Source organism: Corvus kubaryi, unplaced genomic scaffold (genome assembly GCF_017639235.1).
Source record: "Corvus kubaryi isolate FWS band 111438036 unplaced genomic scaffold, C.kubaryi_AGA036_p1.0 37302, whole genome shotgun sequence".
In the NCBI taxonomy this organism is placed as follows: domain Eukaryota; kingdom Metazoa; phylum Chordata; class Aves; order Passeriformes; family Corvidae; genus Corvus; species Corvus kubaryi.
The window spans coordinates 1,305,104-1,333,074 of NW_024581095.1; the positions used below are offsets into that span (position 1 = coordinate 1,305,104).

General features: G+C 37.5%; 1 protein-coding gene across 5 annotated transcripts in view; it reads right to left on the reverse strand.

The window, feature by feature from the left end:
* The window catches only part of FER (FER tyrosine kinase), a 161,458-nt gene that overhangs the window by 99,974 nt on the left and 33,513 nt on the right, over positions 1 to 27,971 (reverse strand). For 3 of the 5 annotated variants that reach the window (XM_042028047.1, XM_042028046.1, XM_042028049.1), the window contains exons 6-10: positions 18,790 to 18,973; positions 16,262 to 16,399; positions 15,300 to 15,419; positions 9,167 to 9,289; positions 5,576 to 5,765 (exon numbers count right to left, since the gene is read on the reverse strand). In XM_042028047.1, the coding sequence (XP_041883981.1) occupies positions 5,576 to 5,765; positions 9,167 to 9,289; positions 15,300 to 15,419; positions 16,262 to 16,399; positions 18,790 to 18,973 (755 nt within the window). Of the gene's footprint in view, positions 1 to 5,575; positions 5,766 to 9,166; positions 9,290 to 15,299; positions 15,420 to 16,261; positions 16,511 to 18,789; positions 18,974 to 27,971 lie in introns of those variants that run through there. The other 2 variants (XM_042028048.1, XM_042028052.1) reach the window with 2 other exon arrangements.

A 27,971-nucleotide genomic window follows, 5' to 3' on the forward strand; every position in this document is an offset into this window, starting at 1 on the left:
ACAAAAAAAGCAATTAGATATGAGGTGAACTTCTTTCTTTTTTTCCTTTCAAGTAATTATGCTACAACAGATAAAACCATTTTCTGCTGTGTACAGTTTTAAGCCTGGCACTCTACTGGCACAGAGGCATTACAGCATCCCAATGGCTGCACCACAGTGCTTCAGCTTGCTTCTGCCCTGTGTACCTCTCATGAGTTCATGCTAACAGATTTGGGTTATTCAGCCACAACTAGTCTTCTGGCACTGAGCTCCACCTGCTGACAAGTCTCTCAAGTGTTGCAGAGCTTGCACACCAGGTCTCAATTTTGTCAACCAGCTCCAGGAAAATGCTGCAGTACGCAAAATAAATCTACTTGAAACACTTTTATAGCGGGAACAGCACGTAATTTCAAACACATTCTTAAAAGTAATGGGTTTATGCCTTTATAAAATTTGCTTTTACCATGTAAGGAAAAAGGAGAAGACGTGGCACAGAGATTTCACTATATGATTGCTAAACAAAATTAATTACGATTTTATATTAACTAAGTCTATTGCCTGGCTTAAGCCCTCCCTGAAGATTTCTGTAACAATTTCCAAGGCAATACTGATGCTGTAAGTTTAAAGCTTTACCATGAAATGCAAATCATCATAATTGTACATAATTACCTGAGTACATGTTTAGCTAGCACTGCAATATTCAAAAATCAATGATGTTTTTATTTCTAATCTGATCATCAGACATATAAAAGTTGTCCGAGCCATTTTGTTGCTGTTGTTTTCTTCATTTTAATTGCCATGGACTACTGCCATGCTTTGTTGATCATATTAACAGCAAAAATGCACCTCATGTACCTTAAGACAAATGACAGGCCATACATCCACTGACTGAACACCTAAACATTTAAAAGTTAGCTCAAGTTGCTTCCAGTTACTGGTTAAATTTTATAAAGTGACATAATACATAACACTTTGGATACTACTATATTTTTGTCAAAATATATCTGTTTACAAGGAATAACAGGCTTTTTTTTTAATATCTAGCTCCATAATTTAAGTACAGAAGAAAATGTTAACTATGAATCTCTCACTAACATAGTGAATAGCGTAAATGCATAACTCTAAGGGGCTCAAAGACAAGAGTTTAAACTTGTAGTACCTTCACCATTATAATTATCTCTGTCTTGCATGGTAAGTCAGTAGAAAAGTATAACTGCTACTAACAAAAACACGTTTCATTCTTCCACATACAATGACAAAACTATTATATGCAACGTTCAGAAATAACAAAAAATAGTTTTGTTTCAATCCTTGCTACGATACCCTGATACCCTGATTGAAAAAAGGAGAACCGTTCAGCAATTTCCTTTTTTTGCTAAAATGACTACCAAGACACAGCTAACGCTCTACAAAAAATATATTGACTTAAAGCAAAACATATTGAAGACACTAACAGAGTATGAAACCTCCTACAGTTAACAGAGGCAAAAAAGAACAAGGAAAATAAGTTAAAACACTCACATAACATTACACTGTCTATAAAAACATATCTAACAGCATTTCAGAATTTCACTCTTTGTTACTATTCTATTATACAGTTATCTAATGTAAGAGAAGGGAAACAAAACAATTTGCAAACTATTCCACCATGAAATTGGCTCTATTTATATGATACAAATACTTAGGAGATACAAAACTTTACAAAATCACTTTGCATATCCTCTTTTAAATTTTAAATTGCAAAACAAAAAAATTACCTGTGACTGAGGTCACGAAAATTTGCTTCGTAGGGATGTTGACAACACAAGACAACTATGATTTTGTAATTCTTAGGGAAAAAAAATTGTAAAACAAGCATTTACAATTAATTTCTGAAAAGGAATAAATAATCACATTCAGGTGTATCAGAGCAATATTTAGATGAACTGCTCCCAAATAAAGCGGAGAAACCTAAATGAATTTATAGCTGATGAAACAGTGATCCTCTTGAACAATACAGGTATGAGAGCCATCAGCAGCAAGAACATGTAGTTTCTGATCTTTTACAGGCCTATACTTTTAAGGAATTTCACTAAAAAAAAAAAAAAAATCCCATTTTAAAAATCACCAGGATGTTTATTTACAGCAACAACCCATCAGAGTATTATTTTTTCATCTTGAGATACAGTCAAGACTGCCAAGTCAGGGCAATGCCAGACATGAGCACAGACTGGGAGAAAGAAGAACACATCAAGAGCAGCCCTGCAGAGAAGGACTTGGGGATGCTGGCAGACAAAAAGCTGCACGTGAGCCAACACTGTGCACTTGCAGCCCAAAGGGTCAACGACACCCAAAGCACCATGAGCAGCAGGACGATGGAGGTGACTTGCTCCCTCTACTCTGCCCCGTGAGATTCCGCCTTGAGAACTACACCCAGGTCTGGGGTCCTTAACACCAAAAAGAGAAGGAGCTGTTGGAACACGTCCAGAGGAAAGCCACTAAGTTTATCACAGGGCTGGAGCACCTCTCCTTTGACAACAGGCTGAGGGAGGAGCTGTTCACCCTGGAGAAAGGAAGATCTTCTCCAGGAAGATCCCACTGAATCCCTTAAGCACTTAAAGGAAGCTCATAAGAAAGATGGAGGGTGACTCTTTACACTGCCAGATAGTGATATGATAAGGGGAAACAGTCTTAGTCTAAAGAGGAGAGGTTCCAGCCCCTGAGCTGAGTCTTGCTCTGTGGGGAACAAAGCTCTGGCACAAGCTGTGAGAGAGGAGACCGCTCCAGTACTGACAGTGACCACTCTATACCACCTTGATCCTCTCTGCTCCACTGCAGGGTTACAGCAGTGGTCCTTTCGTGCACAGAGACAACAGGCCTGACTACTTCCAGCTCACTGGAGTGACCAGCTGGGAAGAGGCTGTTTAAGAGCAAAATGCCCCAGAGTCTACAACACCTCTCAGCACTTCTACTGTGCGCTGTAGAAGTGCTGAGCAGATAGCCCAGGTGTAAGGCCTTATCCATCATCACAGGCATAGGATCATTTTATGATCACCCCTTCTCAGAAGGCAAGGCCAATACTGACACCATCAGGCATGTTTAGCTCCTGTCTTTTTTCCAAGCCCAAAAGCTGGTAGAATTCTTTACTGAGGTGCAGGAGCCCCTGCGGGTCCTAAGGGAAAAACCAGCATGAGCAGCAGGGTTAACCAGATCCAGTGCAGGCTGCAGTGGATCACAACCATTTCCTTCTGGGGCAATGTCTGCTGATCCCAAGGCAGCCTCAGTACCAAAGGCTGCATGTAAATGCTGTATCCTGTACACGTACATGAACTTGACTTAGCTGTGGAAATAAAGTTGCCTGCTTTCACAGTTAACCCTGTTTTCAGTCCCATCCAGTCTCCTGTGCAAGGCAAGGACTTCCACATCTAGCACCTGCAAAATAAGTCTGCATGTCCAAGAGTGGCTTAGCCCTTCTGGCAAGCTTTGCCTTGAAGAAGCAAGGGAAGTGGTAATTCTGCTCAATTTAAATTCTTCAGATGAAAGTTAACACATCACACTTCATGACAGATCTTCTCTGCAAGGTAGCTTGAATGATCAGCATTATTTTCATTAAAGGTGCAGACACTCTGAACTCTCAGATAACAGAGGCCAGATAGAACTACATAAACTAGAGTAAGTTACTTAAAGTACAAAATCCACGTAAAAAAATAATGCTAACATTATCACTGACATACAAATATATCCCTGATTTACTTTCACAAGCTGCCTTAACAGTAAATTTCACTTACTGGTTTAAAAAATAAAACAACAAAAACCCACATTATCCTCTCTTTCAGCTTACCTAACATCACTTAGTGCTTTATGTATTTCTGCCTCCTTTTGTACCAACTTCCTGTTCCCATTTTACCTTTTCCCTGAGAAGCTGACCAGACTAAGCCTCTCATAATTAGGCCCCTTTTGAAGTGCTCTCATGGCTTTTCTCTGCAACCTCACATTGGGTTGAAGTGGCAAGGTTTTGTAAAGGGGTGCATCCTGCTCTAGTGGAAGGTGTTGAAAGGGGTTGGAACTAGGCAATCTTGAAGGTCCCTTCCAACCCACAACCATCCTATGGCTCTGTGCTGCCCCTTCCCCTGCCCTCCTGCAGAGGCCACCATGCCCTGAACACAGAACCAGCCACCCTGTGCCATCTGCCCTGGGGCACTTGTGGGCACATCGATGGCTGCACTGGACGTGATGAGACCTCACTCCTTGCAGGTGACACTGGAGGTGACACGGTGCTGGCAGTGATGGAATTGTTTGTCTCTGTCCTCTTGGCCCTGTGTAGGCCTGCACTCAGCACACAGGATTATTTTCTCCTGCTCACTGAAACAGAGGTTTGGACACCAGAAAGCAGACTTCAGTAATCTTGAACTGAAGGGGAAGAGTACCATTCTTATGACTAGACTCATCATCTCAACTAAACCTAGCAGAAACTAATCACTAGCACTGTTACAGGGCATAACATTAAATAACTAACAAGATAGCCCACCCCAAAAGCATTCCAAGCCTCCTAATCTTCTGCAATCATTATCCTGCTTCTTATTTTCTCTTTTTTCAACTTTTTGTACTTTTTAAACTTCCAGGTCACGACAAGCATACAAGCTTTGTAAAATAACGTTTTGTACCAGGGTAAATGACAACCACCTCATAGTGCCTTGTAAATATTAAACAGCAGTGGAAGCAAGAGAATGCTGACAATCAAGTGTAATTGTAGAATGGGAATCAAACGGTTCCACAAATAGACAGAGGAAGAAAAAAGCTTTCCTCTCACAAACAGCCATTTAATTACATTTCACAGAGCTATTGCCCCATGGGCCAAAAAGAATGCCAGGCTAAACCTCAAAGAAAAAAAATCACAAATATCTCCATGTCAAAACCAATCCACAAAGGCAAACACTACTGTTTGTCCCTTTAGTAAACAGGTACTGTTTGTTTGCTTTTTTAAGTGGCCTACAAACTCTGCACATAGCTGCATACAACTGAGAAAAGGAAGTCACACAAAATATTAGCCACATAAGGTACTTATTTAAATTACATGAGATCTCATTAGACCAAAAAAATTTCTTTTTAATTATTAAGAGCATGTAAACATTTAAAAATAAACTGCAAAGAAACCAATGTTCATTTCTGTTTAAGAAAAGAGTAATTACAGTACATAAAATTCATTTCTCAACTACATATACAGCAAATCCAAGAGCTTTTGCTGTTAACTTTCTATCTACAACTGTAGATGTGTTTCTTCAACACAGCCAAGGAAATTACCAACAGCTACTCAGTCAAATTTACTAAATCTATGTAAGGGTTAAGTCTTTTCATTATAAAAGAGTGTAATGAAAATCTAAGCATCAAGTGTAGAGAAGAACAATCCAAGTCCCCAGACACAGATTGTTAGGAGTTATGGCCACTTAGAAATAAAAAGAAATCACGCAACTGAACTGCTCGTCCAAACAGCTCTCCAAAAATGCAAAGTGAAGTCCATTCACTTTAATCACTCCAGTGAGTATCTTGATACTCTGATCCTGGGTCTGAAGGACAATGGCAGGGCTACACAATTCAGTAAAACAGATGTAAAACTTACCATAGAGGTCACTGATCTGGCATCTTCTTCATAATTTACTACAGGTGGTGGTTCTTTCCCATCATTCTCTTGAACCTTTTGTTCCAGTAGTTCTTTCTGGGCTGCAAATTTTGCCTCAGAGCATCTTAATTGTTGGACTGTTTGCTTAAGTTCTTCAAGAGCTTGCTTTTGGCTCAGCAAGAGCACAATACTGCAAAGAAAAATAACAATTTACAAATAAACAAGATTCAAAATAGTTTCTTTGCTTCATAAAAGCTAGGGGAAAAAAGCATGACAATTCCTCAACATCATCATTTATTCAAAGGTAAGGCAATTCTAGAACATTTTCAAAGCAACAAGACAGTGCAAGCAAACACATTCTCTTCTCTCTATCAGGAAAACACCCATTCTCTTCTCTCTATCACAAAAATCCTGTTGTAATAAATATAGGTGAAACTCCTGCTTTTATCCACTTTTGACTGAATTTACAAACACTGGACTTCCTCCTCCTTTAGAGAATAAATAAATTTTACATAGTGATTTCCAGTGATGAGAAATTCACTCCAATCAGTGTAGTTGTTACAGTAATAATTTGCAATATTAAACTCACCTCACATCCAGTATAAATTCATATGGCATCACATCAGAGATACCTGTTTTTTCCCTCTGCTCCATAAGTATTTCTGGACTGTGCTATAACTGTCTTCTTATGAAGCTAAATAAATTCATCTTTATGAGGCGCTAAAAGCAACTTTTTGTCTTCTGCTTATTTTTATGGTTCTTCTATGAATACCACTCATACCCATGAATACTCAAGACAGTCATGATTAAATCATACTGAAGGACAAGCACTTAGAGTATCTGCAGATACCCAGATGACTCTATTATCCCAAATAACTGCCAAAACCAAAGAGTGACAGAAGCTGCCTGAAAGACAGAATCACCCACAGTATAATACAGACACCCGTAAAACCAGTCGACCAGAGCCCAGTGACAATGTGGTCTATAGGAGATGCAGAGTTCTCACAGCCTACAAAAACAGACGAAGGAGGTAAATGGACCAGAACTATGAAGAAGAAGAGGATAATATGAAGGAAAATCACAGTATTGTGTTGCTCTGTATCTTCAGGACAATCCCTGGAAGACAAGCCCTCCTGCAAGCCCTACTCTTGCAGGAAAAAAGAAAGGCAAATGTTGTTCATACAGGGATTGATCCTTCAGAAACTGATGCTCAGCCAAATAAGTATTTAAATGGGTTTCAAAGTAACAGGAGAACCACCTGTCATAAAATCCTCATTGGCAGGAAAACATGCAAATCATATCCATGTAGGTGAGCATTACACCAAGTCACTAATGGACAAAACTCTGCACCATCAGCCAAACGATCATTCATTCAAAAGGCGTAAGTGTGAGGTATGCAGACATGATTCCCAAATCTGAAACTGAGATTTGGCACAAGCCTGCACATATTTAAAAGCATCAGAGAAGCAAATGAACAATTATCCTGATGTTATGCTAAAGATAATGTATTTTCATCTAGTCTCCTTTATGAGAGAAAAAGGACATCACCCTGTGAAAATAATAGGCTTTAACCATCAGCTAGGCTTTGGTGAATGCTGGCTAGAGTGATATCCCCAAACACGGAATGATTTCAACCTATTAGGACACAGTGATAACAAGACACATTCTGCTAGTGAAAAGCTAGTGTCTTTCCTGAAATGCGGCAAGATGGATTACAATCTAATTTGGCTTCCCAAATCCAACTTTTAATGCTTGCCACTCCAGTCATGCATGAGGAAATAGAATCTATAAAATTACTTGCCTGTGGCTTGCATGAGTACAAACTTTAAAGTCCTTGTTGCTAGCAATAGCTGCTAGCAATAGCTACTAGCAACCTCACAGAGTGACATCTTGTGTGAAGGATCCCTGGAGATCAGGGCAACATATAAGCAAGTGGTAAAAAGTTGAACTAAATCAAAACCCAAATATTCAATATGCTATCATGTTGAGAGGGCAGATGGTATGTTTGACATACACACATATAAATAACATACAATTAAAACATTTTCTGTGTTGAAGGTAATATCATCATTTGAAGATGGAAAAGGATATTAGTGCCAGGATAATAGCACCAAGACACTGCCAGAAGGCATGACCTTATGCAGTCACAATTAAACCCAGTGCAACGCTGGACAAGACCTTCTGGGGACAGTAAGTACAAGTTGAAACATCCATATCACTCTGCACTGCAGCTAAAAGGTGAAAACGGGATTTGTTGGAGGTAGGCATGAGCAATGACAAATGAACAAGGATGATTTCAGGGAAGCCTTCATCTTACAACTAGATATGTAAGCCAGATTCCCTGCCTTTTAGTAAGACAAACAGGTACCGGTGCAATTTGAAATGAAATAATCTCCTCAACACCACAAACATCTGCTAAAGGATCAGTCAGATAAGCCTCCACACAGTTAGAAATACAAGGATGGTCTGAACTATTTTGAGAGAGGTGTAACTGGTGACAAAACAATGCTGAGGGGGAAAAAAATCAAATAACACCCCATCAAACTCAACTAGTTCAAATCCAGTTTATCCTTTAAGTAGCATACAGTAAGGAAGACAGCTCAAGAACAAAAAATTAGAAAACACACTGTGAGTGCACGTGGACTTAACCAAAGAAAGGACACGAAATAGCTAATCAAAACAGAGATATCATACACATAAATAACATTCTGGATGCGAATTAAATACGATACAATGTTTCATGTGAGAAGGTTACTTCAACAAAGAGCTTCAAGACTTCTTCAGTCAATGAAGGATTACCTGAAGGACTTGCATTCCAATTCACTACTGCTACTGTAAATAAATACTGTAATATTTATTACCAAATTAGTAAGATTAAGACTGACTGCAACAAGAATCAGAAAATACCTCTACAGACAAAAGGTTTCTTTATCTGCTGTACTGACTTCAGTTTAGAAGAGTATGTGAATATTTTTTCTAACCAAAGGTAGAAGAAAAACCTGAAGACATTGCCCAAAAATGATTCTTTATAATAATGTTTTATTTATGGTGCACTACAACACTCATTAAGCCCTCACCTTTGGTATTTACTATGCAGTAGTACAGGATATGAGATTTACATTCTTTACATCTACACTTTTGTAAAGGAAATGCAAAGAAGAATGAACTTAACCTCACAAGTTCCAAACATGTTACTGCATAAGAACAAGTCATGCACGACTCTGAAAGCCTTTCACAGAATTACACCTATACAAGGAATTCTGTCAAACAGAAAGGCAACTGAATTCACTCATCTTCTCAGATCAAGCTGAACTGAACTAATGAAAGGTCCAGCTCTTGAGCCATGCTGAAACGATGACAATTATATTAAACTCATGGAGCTGTTCAATTCTTCAATGGGTTTTGGTCTGCAGTGGGCAAGGGTTATTTTAGAGATGAGAAACTAATTTACTGTTGTTTTTCACAGTAATTGCTACACACAAAAGCAGAACAAGATTAGTGAAAGTTATTTCTTATTTAAGTTTTAAGAATTGCATTATAGACATTTCCCCCCCTCAAATGATTGTATTTAGAAATTTAATTTCAACTTACTCAGATTTCTTTTCACATGTCTTAGAGGACTCTTCTATTTTTTTCTCTAGTTCCAACACCAGTTCCTCTTTGCTCAAAAGGGTTTGCTGTGTCTGCATCAGTTCTTCTATTACTGTTTTTAACCTGTAAAATAGATTTCAGAAACCCAGGTTGTGAACGCATAAATTGTATAGATTTGGGAACATTGTAATCTTTTTCCTGAAGATGTAAAAGAGCTTTTTTTTTTTTTTTTTTTAATCTCACTCAGCGCTTGGTGATAATTTTTTTCTTTTTTTGTGTGGATATACCTTTACATTGGGAATCTGCGTATTACAGATTCCATACTAGCCTCTGTATACAAACAAGGTTACAGAATGATGTGCTGCCTGCAGGTTCTCCTATCAAGAAGTATTTTTTCCAAAAATACATGATGAGTTCTGTGAATTAATGCCTCCCTAATATATTGCTAAATTATGAGATGCTTTAAGAAAGACAAAAGCCTTCCAACTCCTAAAGCATGCGTTAAATAAATACCCAGAATCAGTAGCTGGGTTGTATTTACTTCTAGAAATAGCAAAAATACAAATGATCACTTTCTGTTGTAATAGTGATTACATCTTGATTCACAATTATCCTTTTTAGGTTACAATCTCTGGCAATGGTTAATTCAAAGTAAAGATAAAACTGTACAAAAACACTCAATACTAACAGAGAAGCGGTTATTACACTTTAAAACCATTATTGACACTTTGTAATTATCCTGGTAAATATTCCAGTAACAAAAAAAAAAATCAGTGAATATACAACAACATTTACATTCTGAACAATGCATGTAAATATCTTACATAATGATGACTTCTAAAAGGCATATCAATGTTGACTTCAATAAATTAAGTCAGAACAATCTCTTAAAAATAAATAAGCATGTACATTTTGTTTCCTTCTTGGTATTTATCTATGCATCTTTGATTATCTTACTTTATTTCCCCTGTACTTTCAAGCCCAATTTCAATAAAATTACTGAAGTAAAGAGTGGAACACAAGCAAAATACATGTAGTAATTACCACTGCACAGATCTATGGACCAAAACCATTCCAGACCAGGGAGTGGCACACCCAACTCTCTAAATATCTAGGAGGCACATTCCACATGGCCATACATACCAAATTGAATTACTTGATTCTAAACACTGAATCAGTCCTCTCCTTCCAATGCATTTTATACAATGTTGATTATATATGATCTGTACTCAGTCATACGTTTTATTCTAGGAGACTTAAATTACTTTAAAAAGCCAGAGAGTGAATGACCAAAATTTATTTCCCAAAAGACAAACCTTCCACATGTGTTTATTTTGAGATAAGATAAATACTTCAAACATTTCCCTCAAAGTAACATCCTCACAGCTCCGCTTTTCATAGATATTTTTATTAGTTTTAGGCTATCGAAATCTGTATTGCTGAACTTCTCTGTGTTTTCTTACACTGGGTCTCCAACTTATTGCCAACTAATGTTTTTTATTTCAATACCTTGCTAAAGAAAGTAATTAACAATTTTTAACTGCTTTTTGATCAGCTTTCTAAATAAAATTTTAATCTACATTGTTTTTGCTTAACAACTGATTTACAAGAAGCAGATGTTTTATCTAATGATCTTACATCAATAGTCATGAAATTAAAACCTAATTAATAAGACTGTTCATCACTGGAAGGGAAGAGTATATACATGCAGATCCAATATCTTCCTTATTTCACCACTTTAAAAATATTAGATTTTATATTTTATATTGCAGCATCAGATCAAAATATTAAGTTGATGTAGTTCTTCCTGAAACTTCTGAGATACTTCAGGACATTTTTATTTATCTTAGAGAAAAGAAAAAAAAGCTATCATATACACCAAACTCACTTGCCTCCTTCTACTCAAAATCTATTTTTTGTTTAAACAATAACTTTTACTCAAACTGGCTACAGCTGACTAGCTGCATCTGTCTTGTATCATCTTGGCTGAGGTCTGCCAAAGGAATTTTCTTGGGGTGTCGTATTTGCCTTCTGGATACAGTCAGTTTACAAAAGGGTTTCTATTACTAACCAGTTGATCACTGTAACACTTATCAGCCTTAAAAACCACACAATACCCCTACCTGGAAAGCTTCCTTTTGTATTTCTTTAGTTATAAGCTCCATTCTGCTGCATCTATCAGTTAAAATAAATCCTTGATCTTACAGAACTTGTATTTCAGAATAATTGGATATGAATATGCTCTCAGCTTTTAATGCGTATCTCTTCAAAGCGTAAACTTTTATTCTGCTATACTTTTCAGAATTTCTCAGTAGTATTCAGTGACATTTATTAATATTTATCGGAAGACACCTTAACTCATTCCTTAGAAAGGTTAGCTGGTCAACACTGACTTTTAACTAACTCCTATTGTCAAAACTTTATTCATAAATATAAGTTTACCTTAAAATGTAAAAGCCGGTTTTCTCATCACACTCCCTTAAAAAATACTTTATTAAAACCATTAAACAGTTATGATGCAAAACTGTCATTCTTCCATTGCATACTCAATAAAACAGCTGATTCAACCAAATATTATTGATTACAAATCAATATATGTCTCTGAATGTTTCAAATGTTTGTGAAATAAATCCACCATGTGCACTTATTTTATTTGGTAGATACTGAAGGTAGTTCTCCTCCGCAGAAACATAATGACATAGCATTTTAAAGCTCTAAGGTCACACTTTCAATACTAAAGATCAAAAGTCAAATTTCTATTGTTTCATCATGTACAGAATTGATTTTTTAAAAAGTCATCAACTATGGATAAATATGTAGTACACTTCTCTTACTTGCAAATTTCTAGTCATACAGAGTTAATGCAGTGGAGGCTTTTTGGCTGCACTGGCTTTAAGGCAAGACTGTAATAACATACCTAAAACACAGTTTACAAGGTCTATGAGTAACAACAGATACAGAGAACTGCAACAAAAAATAAAGGGTTCTCACCTGCATTAAAAAGCAGAAGGATAAACAGGATAAGACTAAACACTTTTTATAGTCCCACGGGACAGTGAACCTTCATAAATAATCTGCACTGCCTAATATGATTTTAATAATCCAAATAAGAGTTTGAAAAGTGACAAAGAATGCTGATCATACAATGTTATTTGAGGTAGGAGGAAGGCTCTGAATGTAAGGCATGCAAAAGGATTATTATGGACTCTATGACACACTATACCTGGGCTGTCATTTCAACAAATATGGAAATAGGCAAATATACAGTAAGGAGAAAATAATACAAAGCTTTATGTGGAGAATGGAGCATGGTTCTAAAATGACCATTACCACTCAAAAATGAAATCTTGGGAGATACAGTAGATGATTCCCTGAAAACCCTGGCTTGATGAGCTGCTGGGGTCAGAAAGTCAAATTGAATGATTCTCTAGGATTTGTTAAAACCAAAGCAAAGTAAGAACACAGGAAACTTTGGAAGGCCTCTCTCTAAATTATGTATCTGGATTACCTGTAAAAGTCTAGTCATTAATCTCAAAACCAATATAGTAACCTTGAAAACATTTAAATAAAGACTACAAGATAAATAAAGGATGAGCAAGCTTTGCGAAAGGACAGACTAAAGCTAAAAGAACACTCTGAAATAGAGATCACAGAACAGAAGGTGAACAGAAATTTACATTATCATAGGCAGAAAGGAATAGATTGTTCCTATTCTCATCCAAAACAAAAGCTTAAGAGACATAAAATGAAAAAAGGTATCAGCAGGTTCACAAAATAGGAAGCTAATTTCTGGAATTCCTTGACCAAAAATTCTATGGACAACAGATACTTTTACACACTGAACATGACTGAAGAAGGTCTGACCTAATACAGTTTAACTGTTTTTCTCAGAGTCCTAAATCTATACCAGAAAGTGAACACCTTAAAGACAGCAACTTAATAGAGATACCTGATTCCTGTTCCAGAAATAATGCCACACCATAAAATTTCTCACCCAATTTCACGAAACAATTTCAAGTGGATGAATGTAAGATTTGCAAGAGAACACAATGAAAATTGTACTGCAAATGTATATATGTAGGCAAATATACAGACATAGCATTTATAACACAATTATACATTTCATCAGAAATGTTTATCAGAAAAGCAACATTTCATCTCTTTTACCTGGATATGTTGCTGTCTCATTTCTAAACAGTGGGATACAAAAGGCAAGGCAAACAAGAACTTACCTTTTTGAGCTATGGAAGGCAGAATCTTAGAAAAATTGTAATATTCTATTGAAAAGGGAGGTTCAATATTAATATATTTCTTGTTACTGTGCTGAAGCACATCAAGATGTACAACATCTACAGAGTTGTAGGCAGGAATAATCTCAATACAGTAATGATGCAGAACATATTAAAAAGAGAAACGTTTAAAGGAACAGGGTGGGCTTAACCATCATGGGATCCTTTCGTAAGATAAAGCTGCTTTATGACTAAGGAGGCAAATCCTTCATATTAAAAAAATTATTTCAATACTTATCAAAGGAATAGATTTACAAAAAGTAATCAAATTATACAGGAAAGAGAGGATGATTAACAACCTTAAAAAGGAATTAATAAAATCCAGAGTTTCTGTCATGTTGAGAAAACACAGGGATTAGAGTAACCTGCAAAAGACACTGCAATACATTTACATTTGAAATACCTCAGTTTGATTTTGATTTTCAGAAAAACTTACAAGAAATAAGGATCATAGTTTGACTAAACAAATGAAACTAAAAAAAACACAAAACCAAATGTAAAACCTCCCACATTACCACAATATACCTGTTGTAGTGCTAGGTTTAGTTTAGCAAGCTACAGCTTTCCTGAGAGCTCAGGGGGGCTGCTTAGGGCAGTGTGACCATTGTCACCCTCCCGTAGCCCATTTCGGACGGCTCCGCAGTTTTGCTCTGGCTACCTATCAGCTCTACAACACAGTGACGGCGAAGGAGGCGAGAAGGGTCTCTCCATGAGGGTTTAAGAGGACCTTTAATGGTTACATCTTGTCCCAGCGATCCCCAGAGGCACAGAGACCTCGTGATCTGGGTGCAGGGGGGATTTCAGGGGCTCATGGGCGGTACATGGGCAGAGTTGGGGTACAGGAACCGATAGGGAGAACCCGAGGGACTGGCCAAGGCTAGGGGCAGTGGAAAGCGGGTGGCGGGGAACAATATGGGATTGGAAAAGCAGTGGGTAAACAATTCACCACATATATCACTGATATCTTATTTGCATCAGTTATACTTTCTAAGGGGAAAATACTTCAAATAAATCAAACACGAACTGAAATACAACAGACACAGCAAAAACACCATCAACCAATGAAATTCTGAATTTCCCATTTTTAAGGCATGATTAATAGTTGCAATCTCACAAGTGACCACGCAGGACCATTTTATGTCAAAAGTTGAGGCTGATAATATACACACATAATAATCTCTGCAGTCGATTCATTCCCCATAACAAATGATTAAAGGTGAACTTGGCAAAAGTAATGAAAATATTTAACTAGCCAATATATTAACAAAACACAGAGAGGCAGTTCATCACCCTGAATAGCTAAAAGCTCTGTGAAATGCTATACAACAACTACATCTGTGTTACTAAGTTAATATATTCTAAAGGTTACAATAATGAATAAGAATCTCCTTTGCAAAACAAAAGGAAACACTTAAAAAACAAGAGAAAAATAAATTCATGAAAATTTTCTACATGGTGATTTAAATCACTGACCACAAAATTCTACTCAGTGGTTTCATCAAAATATTTTGCTATTTTTCCTAGAGCAGTGAATGTAGAAACACTTTTGGGAAAATGAACCAGCATGGTCCCAAGGAGGACCCATGGTAGATTTGGGGCGTTTTATTAAATGGCACAGAGAGGAACACACATCAAAAATGATGGCAAGTTTTTGGGGAGACTAAGGAGAAGGTTTTTGTGCAAAGAACGATAGAACCAGCATGGGTAAGAGTCTGTTGCCTGAAAATACTACATTTAGAAACTGGATCTTAAAAAGGGGACACAGCCATGCAAGGATCTGAGTGAGCGTAGATATAACATAAAACAGCATTTCCGAAGGATGAAAGATTTTCAAAGAGACTTACATGACTTGCAAACTTTCTGCTGTTAAATTATTCCACATGATCTCATTAGCTTGAAGGTTTTCATTTTCTTCTAGTAAAGATGTATCAAACTCTATTTCTTGTTCAATGACTTCTGATGACCTAATTTAGTAAATAATTGTTATCATTTCCAAATCAACATGTATCTTTGAGTAGATAATAGAGCAAATCATTAGGTTTTGAAATATTTTATTAAGTGTAGTTAAAATTACGTATGAAATAAAAGGATAGATAGCAATTGGATATATATTCTTTTTCCTTTGAACAAAGAACATAATTCTAAAATCTCATGAGATAGTAAAACGCACTACAATTCTTTGAATCAAGTTCAAAGCACAATAAAGGCTCTCAAAAACTACCAATGTGAATGGGTGACTCTTACCTGCTTCCACTCATAAACCTGCACGAGACGACCATCAATTCACACGTAACAACAACAAAAAGATAATGCAAGAAATCTTAGGAATATTTCTTCATATACTGATACAGAGTAATAGCTCAATAAATGGGAAAGACACTCTACTTTTTAAGTAAAAACTTTCTTGCATTATCTGCATGCTCTGAAGTCTCAACCTGCAATAACTGCAGAGTACAAAGGTACCTAGAGTTGATTTTAAACTAGAACAAGTTTAGCCCAGAATGCAAATTGCATCTAAATAAACAGTAAATTAGCTGGGTCTAGACTGTAATGTGTAGTCTGCTATCAGTACCAAAGTTATGGCTCTTCTCATGTAACTTGAAATTTGTTTTTCTAGAGCTAGCCAAGCAGACCGTTCAGCCAGCTTTCTGTGCGTGCAAGTAGAATAATTTTCAAATTAGGATAAAATTTTACAAGTAACAATGTAAAAGGAACCAAAGAGAAGCAAATTCCTCTGAACACTTAAGCAGAGTTGCAGTTTAATGTAGGGTTTTCCCAAGAAGAAACATGAGATGAAAATGCTCACCTGTGAGTATCTATGAAGTCATTATACTCAGAGTTAGGGTCTATCTGTTCCACCGAGGTCTGGATCTCTTTATGGACATTCACAATCTCTTCTGTTACAAGACTGGTGATCTCGCTATACTCATCCAAGATCCCTTTTCTAGAGAGGAAAAAAAATTCTAGTGTATAACATGGCACTGAAGGCATAGATGACACTGAAGGTGCTTCAGATTTTCAATTTGCTGTTTCTACAAACTCTTGTTGCAACTGGCTAAAAAGGGAAAAATAAGACAATATATTATTCAAAGAAACAATGCATCACCTGTGGCCTTCTCTCTAAAGCCTTAGGCTGGTTACGAGTCTCTTAAGACCGTGCTCCTTCTGCTGATTTTAGTGCACCTACACACTGCATAGCTAAACAAAAACTGGAGAGATTACAAGGAAAGGCAATGTATAGAGTTCAGTGATGATGCTCTTCTTCACACAGGACTTGCCATGCTTTTTATAACCCACACCAAAGATTTTCATGTTTCATGACAAAATACATTCTGGAATAAGGCAAAACAAGTTACAGAAATATGTGCATTTCCTTTAAACACTGGGTTTAACTTTTTTTTTAATATATATTTATATTATGATTTGCCATTCAGACAAAAACAGGTAAGTCACAAGTAAGCACATATTTACAAGAGGAAAGAAAATCAACCAAGAAGTTGCAATACGAAAGTGCAAGCCACCAAACCTTGTCTTTACCTGCTTCCAAGAGTGGGAAAAAACAAGTGAAGAGTGAATGCCAGAGGAAGAGGAAATACTGTGACACTACTCTTAATAGCATCCAGTGACACATACTCAGAACACCCCTCTATTCTCCTTAACTTTTAGCTTTCCTTCATAATGTACCTTCATAATTATTTCCTATTTCATTTTTTATCCCTGACAAATTTGCTAGCATGCCAGGATCTGAAGCATGGTGGCCTCTCAAAAAACACTGATGAATTTTGGCTAGCCAAATACACAGAGAAAAAAGTATAAATACATTTTTCCTGGATAAGATCTCAGGTGTGATAGGATTTTTTCAATACATTTGTTCTGGGCAAAAAACAGACAAGAGAAGGCATTAAATCTTGCCTTTTCTGAGAATATCATGTGTGAAAAGGTTCCAGAAAATAGTTCATGGACTGTGATGAAAAGATAGCTAAACATCAACTACAGCAATAGAGAAAGAGAATAAGCAATAAGAGAAAGAGAATCTCTATCAATTACAGTGACAAAAAAAGAGGAAAAAAAATCATTAGCAATATTAATATATACTTTTTTAAGTTTAAAAAACTAATTCCCCTGCAAAATTAGGGTTACTGAGGAAGTATTGTTTCACGCAGGGTTGTCACACTAGGCTCTACACCTGAAATCAGCATCTCTTTATGTATGCTAAAGTTATTACAAAAGAATAATTTTCCAATACATTCAGAACTCACAAAAATGTCTGTGTAGTGACAAAAATATTTTTTACAGGTTTTTACTCCAGGCAGAGCAAAGATGAGTGGTTTCAATAAGTTCTTGCTCCATCATAAATTTCTTCAGTCAATTATCGTATCTCATGATTCTAAAAAATCACCTTAATTAGAGCACACACATTTAAATGTAGCCTTGTGCCATGATCTTGCATAAAAAATTGAAAGGATTGTACAGAGACTACTGTTTATTAAAGGTTTATTTCAATAGCAGCACCTGAATAAAAAAAATTAATATGATACTGCATAGAGAAGCTAATGATGCCTGCACCATGTAGAGTGTGGGATCCCCAACTCTCCTCACTTCTTGTGCACTGCAATTAAGATGAACACCGACTTCAGCATAGGTAACAAAATGAGTTAAAGAAGAATATTTCACATCTAAGTGAACAATACTAACAGAAAAAGGTAACCACCCTTTTTTTTAGGCTAAGACAAAGACACAGCATGGTGGTTACAAACCAGAAAGGAGGGCTGAAAGTCCTCAATAACTGTTCTCAGAGATCATCACTTTGCACATACTCTGTAATGACGTAAAAATGATCTTTTAGGGAAGAGGTAATTGTATTTTTAAGGGTGGATTCCTTACAGTGAGATCAAGTTTTTCAATAATACCGTTAATTCTTCCCCCCATATCATCAACCACGCATCTGGCTTGGCCCTCCTCTACAATCACTTTCAAGACACTTGGGCAGTTTAAACCAAATTTGTTGCTGGTGGAATTTCATAATAATGACTGCCAGAGAGGCAGCAAACTTGCCGTAGTCTGTGTCAGCTGATGCACAAATCATGAACTCAAATATAAATACTGCAGTCAATACGTAAGAATTTGTAAGAAGATGGTGTCTTGTTGGTAGGCTTAAGTAAGCACTCGGAACTACTGTCTGCATCATTAGGATAGACTTTTTTCAACTGTTACCCCTGATAGATAAGTAATTAATCAAGCACTGTTTCTTATTTTCAACTATTCCTATAAATTAATTAGAATATTACACATAGAAAATTGTACAAGTTAGAAATATATAAGAATACATCTTACAGGGCTTTAATCATTTCTTCTTGCATCTTCTGTAGTGAATCAAGTAACAGAGGAAGCGTAGTATCATAATATTGGTGCTGATGTAATTGTGCTCCTTTCAGTGCCAACACATACTGGTTATGCAACATATGAAGTTTCATAGTGGCTTTTTCACACCGATCTTTGGCTTTCTCTGTCTCCTTTCCTGAGAAAAAACAAATCAAAAATGCACATGGTGATTTAAAAGTATACAGGCCTGTAGATGACACATACCTGGTAGATTCACTGTACTAGTTAGAAATATATAAGAACACATCTTACAAGGCTTGAAATCTGCCCCTTTTTCTAAGGTACGTTTTTTTAAGGTACATCTCTGAGGAAGGTAAAATCCAACCATTTTCAGATCATTGATATGATCAAATGTCTAGGTTTCCTAATTAATAAACTATGTAAGAAAAAGGTTATTTTCTTTGAGCAGAAATGTGAGAATTCTTTATCTAAAAGTATATGAAAACCACAAGTGTAAAAATAACTATGAACAAGAAAGAAATCTCAGACATGTGACTATCTAAAAGCTATTCTTCTATTTGCAAATAAATAAAAGAGGAAGAGATGTCCTACTACACCAGATTCATTAAAAATCTATTATTTTTTGTATTCAATCATTCCTATTGCTACATATAATCCTAATAAAGTAATGATGCAGTCTACATATGAGTAGCTGAACCCTCACACTACTCCTGGTCAATATGGGCAGCTTCTCTCCTAGAACTCAACATTTCATTATCACATGATATCCTGATCAGGAGGTTTGGCTCTACAGCCTCAGCTTTGCACCATTGAGACTGGAAGTCCTCAAGTTCAAGCTTGACAGGACCAGTTCAGGGTTGAAACACAGAGCCACAAGATACTTCAAGAGGTCACCTATTCCATTCTTTGCCACAGTAACTGCACAGCTATGTGGGGTATGTTATCAACACTGTTTCCACCACAAATCCAAAACACAGCCCCATAACAGCTACGGTGAAGAAAATTAACTCTATTTCAGCCATAACCAGAATAGATACATAAGCTTTTAATGATATCATTGCTTTCTTCTTGATATTTATCAAGTATTTCATTACTTTTTCAGGAACTAAAATCATTTTAAATGAGTCCCATATCTGCAAATATCAAGTACAGAGTCACAACTACCTGCACAGATAAACTTACGCTACCTAAAGCAATCTAACCACTGCATTTCTTATGAACTTAAAATAATTTATGTCATAAAAAACATGTCTACTACCCATCACAAAGCAGTTGAGAAAAAAGAAAATGTAAGCATTCATAGGTAAGTGGCAGAACAGCCGTTTGAAAGCAGACCTTGAAGAGCTGTGTCATATAAGGAATACACAAGGGACTGTGAACTCAAATACATCAAAACAGAGACACACATTAAAGGTACACTAAAAAAAAGTTGCAGGAAAACCAGTAACAAATCCTCTTTCATATACATTGGAGTCAGCAAGCTTGTCAGAAAAAGTAAACGACAGCCACCATAGAAAAGGAGCTGGTACAAGAAAAGAATTTTTTTTTCCTTCTGTGATCACTGCCTAAGACCTTCAGAGATTTCCAGGATGAAACACTACTTTGTGAAAGAGTCAATGAATCTCTTTCTTCTGAGGTGACAGAGGAAGAAGTTGTTGAGAATAAATGAAGTAAGAACAAATTATGAGGGCTGGATGGTGCGTAGCTTTGAAACTTCAAAGGTAGTTGAGAAAGTTTGAGCTGAAATATTACGATTAGTTTTTACAGGAGGAAGTAGGCATTCAATGGAGAGCCCCAGGAATACCAGCTGGGCTCTGAGAGATGAGATGCTGTAGTAGTTTGGTCCAAAATACTCATTACTGTTTATCTTCTGTGAGATAAGAATCAGGAGAAACGCAAAGCAGGCACCAAACTTGAAATATAAAGAAGTTTATTAACAGACCTAAAAGAGGGAAAAAAAAATTATACCACACCTTCAGAACTCTCCTCCTCCCCCCACCTTCCTCCCTTCTCCCACTGACAATGTAAAAAGACAACTGTCTTAATAATAATAACTTTGTTCAGTCCATTTAGAAAGAGAAGTCTCTTCTTGCTCATGCTATGAAAACATTATCACAACGAGACAGCCGCCCACTTCCAAATATTGTTCAGTCCATTTAGGAAGAGGAGTCTCTCTGCCTGCGTGTGAGTCCCTTCCCCCAACTTGCAGCTTTTCCCGCAACTGCTTTCGAGGGTCCACTCTTGAAGTTTTTTGGGGTACAATTTTAAGGTTGAGCCGTTCAGGAACAAAAGTTCTCTTCACCCATCTCTGGGAGCATTTCATCTCTAAGAACAGAGGCCCTTCTCCTTCCCTGGGAGCAAAGGGTCCTCCTCATCTTCATCGTTAGGACTATCTCTGGGAGCATCTCTAGGAACTGAGGTTTTCTCCTTTCCCGTGTGAAGCAAAAGTCCTCATCGCTTCCATCTCTCCCTGTCCAAACTTCTCATGAAATTACAGCTGCGTCAGCATCTGCCTATCTCAGCTCAGGTGCTTTTGCTTACAAGTTGAACACTCCACCCCCCATATCTTCATGAAATTACAGCGGGATACTCTGATGTATCACAGCTTCACAACAGAATTTCAGCTTTAAGCATCTCCTCTCTCACTTCCCTCAGGTTTTCAGCTCTTCACAGCAATAAAAGGGTTAATCTCACCTCGGCCTTGCAGCTGTGTGGAGCTGTGGCCCGGCCTGGCCTGGCCCAAGCAGGGCCTGGCCGGGCCCGCTGGGCCCCACTCGGGGCCTGCAGCCACCTGTGCCAGCGCCGGAAACGAGAGAGAGCTTGGAGGGGGAGTTTGCCTATTCTTAAATGTGGATCACAGAGGTGGTCACAACTTTAAGTGGCTTAAAGAACTGTCCATATTCAAACTGGCCAGCTGATAGGTTCTGTCAGGTCCCAGAGGAAGCTGTAAGCACCCCTTAGCAAGGATATCCCTTCTGGGACTATGCTTGCTAACCTATGACAGATGATGAAGGTCATGATGATGAAGATGCTGAAAGTAGCAAACAGGGAAACCAAACGTGAAGAACTGGAAAAGAAACCTTGAGAGGTACTGATTAAAACTCAAAATAGTAAATTATAGAGTGAATATTTAGAGATGCACATGGGTAAAAAACTATTCAGGTTTAGTAACCTATTGTAAGCTTACTGAATGCACACAGAAATGAGATCTTGAGGTCAGTACAGAAAGATTGATGGAAATGTTAACTCAGTGTTCAGCAGCTGCTGAACACAATGTTATTTAGCAAAGGAGTAGACTGGGTTGGTATGCCGCTGATTAAATCCACTTATAAGTATGCAATCTGCTGACCTTAAGGAGAATATATTTGACATGCAAAAGGTTTAGAGAAGGGCATTAACTATCAGAAAGGTAGGAAACAAGACAAACAGAGAAAGAATGACTACAATGAAGGGTCCCAAAGCACTAGGAGTCTGAGGAGGAACATGCAAGAGACAGAGTTACCAGACCTGCACAACCTCTTTCAATGTAAAAACCGTACAGCATTCTATGGAAATAGTAAAAACAAAGACCTACCTCAATGAGCATACAGCTAACCTACGTATTCTTTTGGCAAAAGTTATCATAAACATAAAAAACTGATGTGGTTTAACAGTGAATAGACAAGTGTATGCAAAAAAAAAAAAAAAAAAAAAATCTGAAGTGCTACTAAGAGCTAGGACAGCACTTCTGACTCAGGAACTCCCTCGGCAACAAATTACGATGAAGCAGAAGCATGTTTCTATCAGTCTGTACTGTCATTTGGCTCTGTAGACACTCGCTACCTTGCCACTGTCAGCTTCATTTCAAACATGGATTAATAAAAATCACTTAAAAAGGATATTATGTCTTTCATTTAATTGAAAACAATCCAACTGCTGGCCTGATTTTGCACGTGGAAGGTACAGATTTCTTACAGTACAATTTATGTGAGTTACACTGTACAACAAAGACGAAACACATCTCCAGAGCTGTCACTAGAGAATAATTTTTCATGTGAGTATGAATGAAGCAATCCACTTTATGAATTTCTGTAGAACTGTTTCAGAGAGATAACATTCACAAGGTCTATCTTAAACTTTAGCCAGACATAGCAAGTTTTGTCTTTGGCAAATCATTTAAACTCGTGTTTCATGAGGAGACTAATTTTTTTTTATTTCCCCAAAACAAAAAGAATCATGCTATTTATTTCTCAATGAAATGTCGACCATTTATAAGGGGGAAAAAAATAATCCAACACATCAGAATAATACCCTAGAACTTAAACACCCCCAAACATGCATGTCTGACACATAAAATCCCATTTTCATATCTGCCTTAAGGACTAAATTCCTCCTCTATATACATTATTTCTGAGGAGAACACCTCAACTAATTTCAGAGGATCATACAGACTTGTTTCTAAATACAGCAGTCAGAGCCAACCTGGTCATCTTCAGAGTAAAACATACACCCTGTAAGGTCTTTCTGGAGAAGGAGAGACATGTGGAACATGGGGAAATAATGGAAAGTGACTGAAGAGGGTTTGGAAGGCAAAGGAACAGGTCATGTAGCAGTTACAGGATGAAGACTGGATGAAAAAGGAGAGGACAAAGCACTTGGAAGCCAGGGCTGAAAGCACCAAGTTTTGCTTGCCAATCCATTGGGAGACAGACTGTCCAGGGAAGCCAGACGAGTCAGGCAAGATGGTACCAGAGACAAAAATGCTGTCTTATTTCTTGGGTTTATTCTGTGTTTGGCAAATCCTGCTCAAGCATGCCCTAAATCAAATAATGCAAAATTATCTCCTTATGTCATTGTTTAAGAGCTTAAAACCTACAAGTTGTCTACACATGTGTTTAAAATACATCCCTTATGAGTTTTCAGCTTATGAAATATCAGCACATGTGAAATCATACCATGAACCATCAGTACAGGCTTCTGACCTGTGAACTGCAACAAACCACCTTCAACAGTTAAACTAAACTGAAAATTTACACTAAAATTACCAAATCCATGTAAGTAGCAATTTAATAATACTATATCTCTTTCAGAAACCTCATTAACAGCTAAACTATCTTATTTTCCCATCTGTTTTAAGGACTAAATACCCTTGCTATACATTATTCCTCAGCAGAACACCTCAACTAATTGTAACATACATCAAATTATCATATTCACTCAACTTTAAAGCAGAGCCTTGGACCTATATTTAATTCAGAGGACACAGTTACAGTATTATCTTCATATTGTAATTTATTTTTTTAAGTAGCAAAATGCAGTGAGGCATCATACAGAGTTGTTCTACATGACAATTAGCATAGAGGAACACAGCCAATTTTCTTTATCTGTATAATGAATTTCATAAATAGATCTAATTGTAATTCTACTGCCATCAGCTGTTGACAAAACTGTTTAATGTTAATAGAAACTGACTGTATATACAATATGTCACACCATAAACTACACTGTGAAGCTTGCAAAATTCAATTATGAAAGTTTTACACTTACAAAGAAAAGGCTGGCATTCTTTTTCAATCGTTCTGGAGTCTAGTATTTCAATTTCTAATAGAAACTCATCTAAGCTTTTACTACATACAGTACAACACAGCCATCCAGGAAAAGAATGTTTTAGTCTATTTTCAATTAAAAGGATGATTTGCTAATCTGAAGTTCTTGCAATCATAATTATTAGACTCTTGTGGCCTAATAATAACCTAGAATGGAAGAAAAAATATTGGATGGGACAATGAACTGAGAAAAATTTCAGCTCATAATGTTCACTTCATCTTTTTTTAAATCAGCATCAATGTACAGCGCAAGTGCCTCAAAGAAACTGACCATAAGGAAATAAATATCTCAAACAGAGGAGGTTTTCACACATACTTTGACTTTAAAATAAATAATTATGCCAACAAGCTCAGGTTTGTACCCTCTTACAACTCTTTCCAGCTAGACCTTCAGCCATTCCGAAGTGATGACAAACTGATCACAAAAGAGGCAACAGAGATCATTATAAAGGCTTAGCTCACAATGGACAAACTAGATTTATAGATTTATAGCTCCTGGTATTGAAACCTGACCTTCGGCTTCAGTGCACAGCAAATGCCATCCCATGTAGGTACACCAACGAAGGTAGTATCTGTCTGACACAATATTAGATAAGCCACGTTTTTGATAATTAACTTAATTTAGTTTCAAAATAAGCCAATGACACATCTGATGTGACACTATATGGTTACATCCCTCCAATAGAAACACAGTGAGAAAGCTTACATATGCTAGTGGAGGGACCCCAACATGCTAGAACTGTGGAAACAGACAAACAAAATGAAAAATAGAAGGACAAGCTGAAAATCTACACAAGTAACAAGAAGGAGGGAAGTCTTTATACATAAATAAATCTATGACTAACAATCCAGTGAAACTGAGGACTAAAACACATACCAGGAACTCACATAACTGTCTCTTGTAGTTCAGGGACTGCAAAATGCAAATCCATTCAAATTTCTGGGTATAGGTAAGTACAGGGAAAAACAGCAAAGGCAATGTCATAAGAAATGTGGGCAGCAATGACACTGCCAGGGGAAACCTGGACAGTACCAAAAGTGACTACAGAGCTCTGGGGGCGGACATGAAAAGCATGAGGGACCAGGTTGTGTCCTCCTTAATCCTGCCAGTGAAGGGAAAGGGTGCAAGGAGGGCACTGACAGTACAAACTGAGAAGTAGCTGCAGAACCAGTGTCGGCCACAGGGGTTTGGATTCTACTATGGGACCCTTTTTGCAGAACACCACCTGCTTGGAAGATAGGAAGCACCTTCCTAAGCAGGGTAAAAGTATTTTTGCCAGTAAAATGACTGACTTCATTAAGAGGGCTTTAAACTAGAAACTACACAGGATGGAGAGGATGACCCACAGTCCTGAGGGAGCAGTGAAGGAGACTGCTAAGGAAAGGGCATGGTAAGATGGGAATGGATCAATCACAAAGAAAACAAAACAGAATTTGATGGGGTTACCTCCAGCAGGTGCAAGTGAGCAAGAAGGTTCTCAAAAGGCACCAGTGTGAGTAAAGTCCCCCAAATCCTCACCAGGACCTCAACGTGATGGGATGACATGCCTGTGTATTACCGCATGCAGCGTGGCAGATAAACATGGTAAGCTGGCTCTCTGTGTGCAGCTGTAGGGCCAGGATACTGTCAGGATCATGGGGGCAGGACTGGAGCTCTGCAAAGGAGAATTCAGACTCCTGGGGAAAAGCAGCCCCGGAAGTCAAGGAGAGGGAGCTGCACTTCACATGACATAGCAGCTGGAGTGCATAGAGCTCTGCCTAGGGATGGATGAGGAGCAACAGACAAGGAGCGACCTTATGGGTTAGGATTAAGGAGGGAAGAGGCAAGGTCCCACAGAAAGCTAAGCAGATTGGCTTGAGAGTTGGTTCAATTTTCTGCATTAAAATCTCACTAAGTATCACAGTATTTGATTTCAGAAAATTTTAAAATGGGAAACGAGGGGAGAATCAGATTTTACCATTTTTCTTATATTTTCTCTCCTTTTTTTTAAGGAAGCAACAATAATCCCTTGAGTAGACATGCAAATCTTGAGCCATAATAATTTTTAAGACAGAAAAAACTTTCTTCTTCAGTTTGATTTAGGAACTTTTATTTTTGTAAATACCAGCACTAAACTGTAAAGCTGTCAATGCATATAGTGATCTACAACGCATTTCCCATTGTTTATGACTGCTGTTTTTCAAATAATTTTCCAGAACTGCATTTATCTTTCCATCTACACATTTTTTTCAGCATTTTCAACAACACAGATGATTTCTGAGCATTTTTGCTATCTTTACCTTTGTTTATCAATAACAAAACTCCGATACAGTCACATCCTTATTTATTTTGACTTTGGAGACACACCTGTTCACAGAGCACTATTTAATTGTGCTTGGAAAAGAACACTCCATTATACTTATGAATGAGATGGTCCTGGCTTTCAAACAGGTCTTTTTCTAGCAAGATATTTTTTTACAACAATAAAATATGTTTACATTAGAGAATCATAAAGCTTGACTCAACTGCTCCACAGACTGAAACTGGAGCAAGTACCAATGGGATGGCAACATGCTCTTTATCTCAATTGAATTTCAGTAAGGACTAAGCACTTAAATTACAGCAAATAATTTAAAAGCCTAGATATGATGGGAAAAAAGGACTCCTTTTATAGATCAAGCCAATATAATTATGTATATTTACATTAATTGATTCCCAATACTGAAGAGTATGTTACACAACTTATAGTGAGTTCTTGAGAAAAAAATTGTTGGGCCCCACTTCCAGGGGCAACCTCTAACTTCTCCCATTCTATTCCTCATAGTTTGCTCAATTTCCTTGGTTCTCATTGCTAAGTAGGAAAGATACAGGTTCTAGAACTTGCTCTGTAATTGACTACTCTCTATTACCCATTCAACTGATTTCAGGACCTTCCTGATCCAAGTTATCTTTTTAAATTCCATACTTCACACTACAATGCTAGAGACACCTAAATACCATAGATGATTATGAAAATTACTTCCTCATACAATAGCTCTTATTGATCCCAAAAATACCACCAGTGACATGGCTTTTGAAGCATGTGGATTCCCATACTGAGCCTGGCTTCACTTCCCTAAGGCTAGGCTAGGCTATTCCAGTTGGAAGGGACCTAGAAGAATCATGAAGTTAAACTGCCTGATCAATTCAGGGCTAGCAAAAAACTAAAGCATGTTTTGGAGGGCATTGTCCAAATGTCTGCTAAACACTGACAGGACTGGGGCAGCAACCACCTCTCTGGGAAGCCTGTTCCAGCGTTCTAACTCTCTTAATGAAGAAATGTTCCTTAATGTCAAGTCTGAATCTCCCCTGGCATGGCTGTGAGCTCTTCCTGTGTGTCCTGTCCCTGGATCCCAGGGACATCAGCACCTCCCTCTCCACTTCCCCTCCCCAGAAAGCTGCAGAGGGCAGTGAGGTCACCCCTCAGCCTCCTTTTCTCCAAACTGGACAAACCCAGACTCCTCAGCAGCTCCTCACAGGACAGACCTTCCAGCCCTTCTGCCAGCTCTGCTGCCCTTCTCTGGGTGCGTCCCAGTGCCTTCACATCCTTCAACTGTATGGCCCAGAAC